The 8,973-nt window shown below is 36.5% G+C and overlaps 1 protein-coding gene across 2 annotated transcripts; it reads left to right on the top strand.

Moving 5' to 3' along the window:
* The first annotated feature begins 2,718 nt into the window (after positions 1 to 2,718).
* On the top strand, positions 2,719 to 8,684 carry LOC117622870. 2 transcript variants are annotated; one of them, XM_034353664.1, is made up of 7 exons: positions 2,719 to 3,481; positions 4,566 to 4,888; positions 5,185 to 5,919; positions 6,539 to 6,667; positions 7,239 to 7,442; positions 7,931 to 8,131; positions 8,257 to 8,684. In XM_034353664.1, the coding sequence occupies exons 1-7, from the start codon at positions 3,217 to 3,219 to the stop codon at positions 8,377 to 8,379; spliced, it is 1,980 nt and encodes a 659-aa protein (XP_034209555.1). In that variant the 5' UTR covers positions 2,719 to 3,216; the 3' UTR covers positions 8,380 to 8,684. The 2 variants fall into 2 exon arrangements, with proteins under 2 accessions (XP_034209555.1, XP_034209556.1); XM_034353665.1 differs by having other exon boundaries at positions 4,566 to 4,873.
* The last annotated feature ends 289 nt before the right edge of the window (positions 8,685 to 8,973 follow it).

Consider the following 8,973-nt stretch of genomic DNA (forward strand, 5'->3'; position numbering starts at 1 on the left):
TTGTTTAATCTTCTGCTTCTTATGTTTCCACATTTCAAAATTTTCTTGTCAGCTTTTAGATCTAATGCCAGTCTTCTGTTTAAGTTTTCCAAATTGTATTATTCTTTCATTGAGATTTGTAAATTTTTTTTTATAAAAAAAAAAGCAGATTAACCCACCTATTTTTCAACTAGGGGATTAAACAAAACTACTTTAAAATCTTCTCATAATAATCCCAAATTTTATTTTATTTTTTAAAAGATTCCCAAATTGTGAGTTACTTATAACTAACATATTGGAAAAAGAATGACCGTTCGACTATTTTTATTTATACGAATTACAGTTTGACAAATATGCTAAAGTAACTCTCTACATTATAAAATTAAATTTTAAAGTGCGATTAACAGGTAAGTAGGAATGACTTGTTGAAAGAAAAAAAAAAAAAAAAAGAGCTTATAGTATAGCTCAAATATAGCACAATTATGGATGTGAAAATAATGTTGTGTAATAATTATCACAATTTGATTTTTCCCCCTACCAGACAAACACAAATTGAATCAGCATTTCATCCAATATCTTTGAGAGGGTTTGATTGAAAAGAAAGCATATTATCTCTTGAATACTTTTTCTTTTTCCTTTTCCAACTAACCATCCATGTTAATTTTGAAAAGAAAGCACAAGGAGATTATCCAGATAATCCACCAATTAAATATAAATTATATTCAAAGAGTCACCTTCATGTTGATGTGGGGAGCATGTCACGTAGTTGTAACTTGTAAGTTGAAAGTCGACAAAAAAAATAAGGAAAGTAAAAGCTGGTGGCTGACGTGCTTACTAGTAGTAGTTACCTCCCTCTGCAAACATACTAACGCTTCCCTTGGAATCTTGCGCCCAAAAAGAATCCTATAAAAACAAGCCCAAAATGTTTTGGTTTTCGAGCGTCGGAGAAGAAAAACTTGTATGACACGGAAATAATATTGTTTCGTCAATAACATTCTGTCACTCGTAATAAAAATTTATATAATAAAACGTAATTAGATGAATGCTATCTTCGTAATATGCAAGAATTTCTCATTTTGGAGAAGAATGGTGTCAAATTAAATTAAACTGAAACAGTGTCGTTTGGACAGGCTATCCCGGAATGCCACGTGGCGGGCGGGAGGAGCAGGCAGAGGGACAAGATGGGGCCTAGTGGAGGGCTTTTCTTTAATACCATAGGGAAGGAGAGGGGAGTGAGAGTGACGTGACGTGGAGGGGCGAGTGGGGGGGTGTTTTGAGGGTTGTGGTGTTTTTAGATTTCTGGTCCCGACCACGATGCTGCACAGTCCACCGTCTAACGGTCATGTTCTTGAGCTTCGCGCCCAGCAAAAAAAATACCCAAGTTGCCAACAACTCGCCCAAATTCCTCTCATTTCCCACTTTCTCCCTCAATTAATGAAGTCGTGTGCCTTTAATTTTTTATTTTGTTTTAATAATTTTATTTTTCCAATTATTTTTAAAAATGATTTCTAAGTGGGGTTTTGGTGTTTTAAATTTCGATTTTTATATAATGTTTTTATTTTTGATTAATGTTAAACTATTCCAAGTGAAGCTAGATTTTGGTTTATGCATTAGAAAATTATAAAAAGTTGTACCTAGTATCTATCATTTTCCTTATATTTTTTTTACTTAAAAAGAGATTCATTCCACATTATTGTCTGAGTGTTTAAGCGTTGTGAGGAATTAGTTGGCCTTTGAGTCGTAGCATTTTATGATTACACAAGAAGATTATGAAATTACACATGATTTTACACAAGGAGATTATGAAATTACACATGATTCATTTGAGTGATACTAGAGTCTCAACTTGGCTAACGGGATCTAGCTCAATAAAAAAGTGCCTTGACTTGCGAACCAATGATTTCATATTCGAAATGCCATGACACATTGATAGTGTGTGTGTGAGAAAACCCCTCTTCTCTTATAGTTTAGACAATTGCTTGTATTTAAAAAAACAAAAAAGAAAGTTCTTAACAAAAATAAAAAACTTTTCAAATAAGTTCTTAGCCAAATAGAGGAAAAAAGAAACTTGTTAGGGAAGTTGTTACGAAAAAGAAAAAAAAAACTTGAAAAGGAAGACCTTGAACCCACATCTTTGTACTTTTTGGAATTCATGATCTATATTAGGTGAGTAGGTATACAAATTCATTACAATTATAAAAGCTTATCTCAAACAGTAAGACTAAATACTTACAGAATATAGAAAGTGTTGATCTGGAAAAAAGGAGAATATGGAAAAGTAAATGAGTCATGTAAAAGCTATTTTGAGCGGATGCAAGCTTGAGCTAGCGGCAATCGGCATGGAGGATTTTACTTTTACTTTTGTGTTCGCTTTTGGTTGGGTTTACTGTTGTGCTTGTAGCTGTTTTTTCGTTCACTAGTTTTTTACCTACAGAAAAAAGAAAAAAGGGTAGTTTGGTCACACAAAAGTAGAAAGAATTGTATCCCCAACACAGGGGTAGTTTCGTCAACAAGGAAAAAAAAGACCTGCCAGATGTGCAACAGGCTGAATAATTCTGAAAAATACAGTTTGATTTGATTAACGATGAAAACAAAGAGGCCCACCACCACCACCTCTTATTCAAAAAAAAAAAAAAAATTAAAAAAAAAATAATGAATGAATTTAAATCAAATACACAGAGACAGAGAGAGAGAGAGAGAGAGAGAGAGAGAGAGAGAAGAGAGGAGGAGAGAGAGGAAGAAGAAGAAGAAAAAGAAAGAGAAGCGACAAGGGAAAGAGACGAGAGAGTATAACGCTTAAAAAAAAAAAAAAAAAAAAAAACACCACACCAAAGAGCCTCTGATTCATTTTCAAAAGCGCTCAATCTCTCTGTCTCTTCGTTTCAAAAAGTTCAAAACCCTAGCCTTTTTTGTGCACCAATTTGGATATCGTCCATGGCGTTCGCGTTGGCTCCACAGCTACCATTGTAAATTTACCATTTCGCCCTCAGACTCGCCGGAAAATGGCGGAAAATCCAACGCCGCCTCCTCCGCCGCCGCTTCATCTGACGTTATCGTATTCGGCTAGGGATTCAGTTTCAGTGAGCTCTATGAGGAGCTCGACATAAACACAAAAACCAAAAAAAGAAAAAAAGTATTTTAGGACCGTCCGATCAGTGCATTTGATTTCATCTGTTCGTTGTATATAATTAGAGGAGAGAAAGCGAGGACCGTTGGATCATTGCGGCTGCTGTAGCTATGGCGAAGGGAGGTTACTTCTTGGAGAAGGTTCGCAGATGCGTACGGACTGTGTTCTTCATGGTGGCGATGGTGGCGTCGCTGCTGGTGTCGTCGCTGCCGGTGCTGGTGGCGATAGGGGACATGTTGGTGCCGTGCGTGTTGATTTCGAGCTTCACGTGCGTAACGTGCTACGGATTCAAAGAGCATTTGCATCGATACGCCTTCAAGAGCTCGCTCACCGATATTCCTCTTGTTTCCTTTATCAGATCTCTCATCATTACCTGTATGTACCTTTCTATCTTACTCCCTCTTTTTTAGAGCTCAAAATTATTTTTTTTCCAATTTTGGGGTTTTTTTTTTTTTTGGTAATGGAATTTTCATATTCGAGTGCTATTTTTTTTTTTCTCTCTTCAAATATCTATTTGGAAGGGAAACCGTTCTTGAGGCAATGATTTGCATTCGTCCAAATATTTTCTTCATTTTTCTATTGTTTCAAGCTTGATAGTTGAAAAGAGAGAAATTTGATAATTTATGTTATTACTCTGAGCTTTGATGAAAAAAGTGATATATAGTTTTTTTTAAAGTAAGCTTATTTTATTATGGTTTTTGTTCCTGAATAATCAGAGATTACTTGAGCAAAATTTGTACAACAAGAGGCAAGCAAATGAAACTTATAATGTTTTTTTGTTGATCTGATAACTTGGAGAATGTAAAAGAAAAATCAGCCAAAGAAAAAATTGATGACTTTGGCCCAATCAAGTGGAGGTTTTTGGTTTGGTGGTCCCAAATAATAAATTTCCGTAAGATACATAATTTCATAAGTTTTCTCAGTATATCATGTGCTCAAGTTGGATTTTTCGGCTTCCGACAGTCCCTAGGTACTCTGTGGACTTACATATGAATGAAATGAGCATGCAGTCAGTGCCATGCAATTTCTAAAGTTTTGAACTTACACTTCCTATGTTTGCTAAAAAGTTGCCTAATATCAGTTTCTGATGGATGTGAGAAACAAACATGAAGCATCCAACTTAATTTAGCTTTGTCTATGTATTTGACTTAGTTTAGTTGAGTTTTCAATTTTTCTGCGATGCATAAAATCCTTTTTCTTTTATTTATTTATTTATAAATTGTAGCTAAGTTTTCTCAGTAACCATACAAAAGGGTTCTTAGGATTTTGTGTTTTATGTTGGTCTGAATGCTTGAAACCCAATCTTCTCTTTTAATGATGTCTTTATGACCTTACTAATAGAACTTGATGAACAGAGTAGTAATATGAATGAACCTTCCTTTTTGTGATAGTCATTTCAAATGTTTTATTAAATTTGAGTATATTACAAATGTGCTCATGTATAGTTTCATGATTGCAGGCGTGTATTCCATGTGCGATGGCCCTGCTCTCTCACACGGTCCATACCTTGGAACTGTGACTTTCTGTTCCTTTATCTCAATTCTTCTTCTTTCAGTTAAAGCTTGTCTTTTCACTGTAAATTCTCAAATAGAGGCTGAAGCTTCGTCTTCCCTCTCAAGGCAGAAGCTCCATTTAAAGAAGTCATGGGGAATGCCTGTCTTGTTTCTCTCATCAGTAGTCTTTGCCCTTGGACATACTGTGGTTGCTTATAGAACAAGCTGCAGAGCAAGGAGAAAGCTCATGTTTCACCGAGTTGATCCAGAAGCTGTAAGTTTTCATAAGGTTTCTTTTTAACTCCCTTGATTTCACATTCAAATTTTCTTATTTGTAATATAAGGGTTATGTGTTCTGTGAATTGTGTTTCTATGTCACTGTTTTCAACTTTGCCTTGATTGAAATGTGAAATTTAAATGGATAATGTAAGTTTTTATAAACTACTGATTGTGCTCTAGCACTGTACGGAATCATTATGCTCCCTAACAGGGTTCTTCTACTGCTTATTGCATTTGCTTCTATAATAATGATTACTTTAACTTTTAGTAGTTTATAACGAACTGCTTTGTTTTTCAAAATGACAGGTCCTTTCATGCAAAAATGTCTTCTCTGGCTATCAGAAGGTCCCAAGATCTCCCACTCCTTCGGGAGGAAAAACCCCAAAAAGTGACAGTGAAATGAGGCGTAAGCCTTTTTCTACAGCTCGAGATGAAGGGGAACTCCCAGTCAGAGTAATTGCAGATATTGACAGCTTATTCATTATGTGCCGGGGGCTTACTCTTCATTACAAGCTTAGCTTTCCTGGTTCACCACCTCGTTCCTTGTCATCCATTGCATTTTTGGAACCCAATCTCAGCTGCAGCTCCCCAAAAACGGTCATGGGGAGGCCAAAACTAGATAGGCATCCCTTAAGTTTGTTGTCGAAAGGCCAAAACCATCTCCACAGGAGCTACAGCAATCAATTTCATGGCTCATCTCTCTATGTACCTTTATTGGATGGTTCTACAATATCTCCTGTTCTTTCTGAAGAGATTCCTGTCTTGAGATTGTCCAATGCTGGTGAAGAGGATGAGGGTAGTAAATTAAGTTCTGGTACTCTAAATAAAGACATGGAAGGTAGTGGTCAGTTTGGTATTGTTTTAGTCCATGGGTTTGGGGGAGGAGTCTTCTCATGGAGGCATGTGATGGGGACCCTGGCTCGGCAAGTTGGTTGTACGGTTGCTGCTTTTGATCGCCCCGGTTGGGGCCTAACCTCAAGGCTGCGACGGGAAGATTGGGAGGATAAAGAAATGCCTAACCCTTATACACTTGAATCTCAGGTAATTGGCTACCCCTTTTAGTTACTCTTCTATAACTTCCATATACTTTACCCCTTGTTTTGGGTGCCTGTCCAGAAGAGGCTCCCAACTCCCAAAATAAGGCTGTTCTGGGGTTAGATTCTAATTCTTTCCTCTTAAGAAATGGGAAGAGATAACACCTATTAAGGAAAAAAAAATGGGTAGGGGAACATACAATACCTTGATACAGTGGCATGTAGTTTCTAGTTTGCTTATATCTAGAGTAAACCGGTGGTGTTGCTGAAGAAATGCAGACTAATACTGTCTACTAATTGGTCTGGGTCAAGAGATCCATTTGAATATCATCTTGCAACACTAGGCAGACCACCTGAGAGCTAGTGTACCACTCTCTGTATGGTTGCAAAGTACATCTTCCTTGCTCTAGATGTACTGTCATGCTTTCAAAGTACTCCTTATCTAGTATATCCTCTTGGTTGATCCTACTGAAATTGCGTTTCCAACATGGGCACATAATTGAACATGATCCTGCAATGCTGTCATGTCTGCTTAATTGTTCATTTGGTCCCTTCCCCATCTGTATTCTTGATGTTTTCCTTTTAGATTTTATAATGATCTGAATTTGCTGAACCTACTCTGTCAGGTTGACCTGCTTCTTTCTTTCTGCTCTGAGATGGGGTTTTCTTCAGTGGTGCTTGTTGGTCACGATGATGGAGGTCTTCTAGCTTTGATGGCTGCACAAAAAGTACAAGCGTCAGTGAATTCTTTCAACGTGAGTATCCCTCCCTAAACTCTTCTTACATGTGAAATTGAGTTATTTGCACCCATATTAGTTAGTAGTGAAACAGTGGCAGTTTCATAAGACTATGCCCTTGGTATATGTAGTTACACAAAGACTTCCACACCAAGTGTACATGTAGCCAATGGTAGAGTTAAGTAGGACACATACTAAATCTTTATGTGAAAATATACTGGGGTCATCTTGAAGATGCTACATTTCTCGATTTCATGCTTGAAGATAGCATAGGAAGTGATAAAGATATTGTTATTACCCCTTATTGGAGCGGGGATGCTGGTTCTCCTTTGCATATGCTCACACCATGCAAACTACCCGTAGATGTTTGTCTTTTTCTTTTAGTTCCACGGCCCGGCTAAGTACTGACCAGGCCAGGCCCGCCCTTTTTGTTCCAACAAATCGTAAATAAACGGATTTATTTAATTTGAAAACTAAAATACTTGCTTGTTATTACGATTGGAAAAAAAATTTTTAAAAAAATTTCCTTCTGTTAATTTTAAGTTTCATAACATCTTTGTTATACTGTGTTTTTTGTTATGTAATTCAGGTTACAATTAAAGGCGTAGTACTGTTAAATGTCAGCTTGTCAAGAGAAGTGGTGCCTGCTTTTGCGAGGATACTCTTGAGAACTTCACTTGGGAAAAAGCACTTGGTTCGCCCTTTACTGCGAACAGAAATTACTCAAGTGGTGAATAGGCGCGCCTGGTATGATGCTACAAAGTTAACAATGGACGTTTTGAGCCTTTATAAGGTATGCCCTGGATATGTGTAAAATTAGTCAAGTTTACAGAAAATTTGAAAGGAACTTTTATGTCTAAGTTAAGACAATTTCCTGAATACATGAATGGAAATTTTAAAGTCTAAGTTAAGACAAGGTCCTGACAATTTTAAGGTCTAAGTTAAGACAATTCCTAAATTTTAAGGTCTAAGTTAAGATTAAATAACCTTTGGGCCCTATGAATTTGTGAATGTCACAATGGAAAGTTCTGTTGATGTTTCCTCCTCCCATTTCTGCGGATCAAAACTCATTCTTGATTTTTGTATAATTTAGTGGAAACATCTTTTCACATAAACTTTTGACTTTTCCTTAAGCATATTAAGTTTGGGAGAGAGATTAGGTTGTATGCAGCACAGCTTTGGATACATGTTGCATATATTTCATTAATTTGTGATTGTGAACTCAAATTTTGGTAATCATTTGCTTGATCTGTTTTGTTCTTTTTCTTTTGGTTGCATCAGGCCCCTCTATGTGTAGAAGGATGGGACGAAGCACTGCATGAGATAGGTAGACTGTCATATGAAACATTTCTTTCACCGAAAAATGCAGAATCATTGCTGAAGGCAGTTGAAGGCATGCCAGTGTTGGTCATAGCAGGTGCTGAGGATGCTCTTGTCTCTCTTAAATCTTCTCAGGCTATGGCTTCCAAACTTGTAAATTCTGTAAGTTCTGGCTTTTTACTATCAAGTTGTGGACATAATCATGTGTTTCACCATTAGTATTTAGACTTCTAACATGAATTACGATCACATTTGAATTTGATCTAATCGGGTTTTGGTGTATGCAGAGACTGGTTGCGATATCCGGATGTGGCCATCTTCCTCATGAAGAGTGTCCCAAGGCATTACTTGCAGCAATATCACCCTTCTTAAGCAGACTCTTAAGCAAACAAGACATGCATAGCCAATAGTGTACCTTCTTTTTAACTTCTAATTAGGTTTTTCATCTATTGTAGGGTTTTCGTTTTTCTTACCTTTTTTTTTTATTCTCTGTTTTCTTGTTAAGCAATTTAGTCCAAAAGAAGAGAGTAAGGTTATCTCTTCTTCTTGGTATTTTTGATGTGTTAGTTTGGAGCCTTACCCATACCTACATTCTTTAGGGTTTTAGAGCTCATCACTTGTAATCTTCATATCCTTTTATTCCAATTTTTTTTTTCTTTCTCCTTTCGAAATGCTTTTATTTATTTTATTTTATTAATCTATTGTTGTTTGACCAGTACTTGTCATTTCCCAGCCAAGGGGATTGAAGATAGCATCATATATTTGTACATTTATCCAAATAGTTGAATCCCTGAATTTAAGCATATGGTGTTGTTCCACAAGCCATCTGAATTGTCAAGTCTCTGTGCCCAACACGCACAAAAACCACCGAGAAGGCCTTTAAAATCAAATTCATTCTGCCTTTTTGCAACCAATGAAACGTTAAAAAATTGATGAGTTCCCATGGGTGGTATTGGTAATCTTATTTTTCTTTGTAGTTTTTGTTTTGTTTTTGTTTTCTGGAG

This window comes from Prunus dulcis, chromosome 3 (assembly GCF_902201215.1).
Source record: "Prunus dulcis chromosome 3, ALMONDv2, whole genome shotgun sequence".
Classification (NCBI taxonomy): domain Eukaryota; kingdom Viridiplantae; phylum Streptophyta; class Magnoliopsida; order Rosales; family Rosaceae; genus Prunus; species Prunus dulcis.

Excerpts from the sequence above, each read along its gene's own strand:
- LOC117622870 (XM_034353664.1), top strand. The coding sequence starts at position 3,217 with ATGGCGAAGGGAGGTTACTTCTTGGAGAAGGTTCGCAGATGCGTACGG. Across the intron at positions 5,920-6,538 it reads CTTATACACTTGAATCTCAG|GTTGACCTGCTTCTTTCTTT; the intron begins GTAATTGGCTAC and ends CTACTCTGTCAG. Across the intron at positions 6,668-7,238 it reads CGTCAGTGAATTCTTTCAAC|GTTACAATTAAAGGCGTAGT; the intron begins GTGAGTATCCCT and ends TATGTAATTCAG.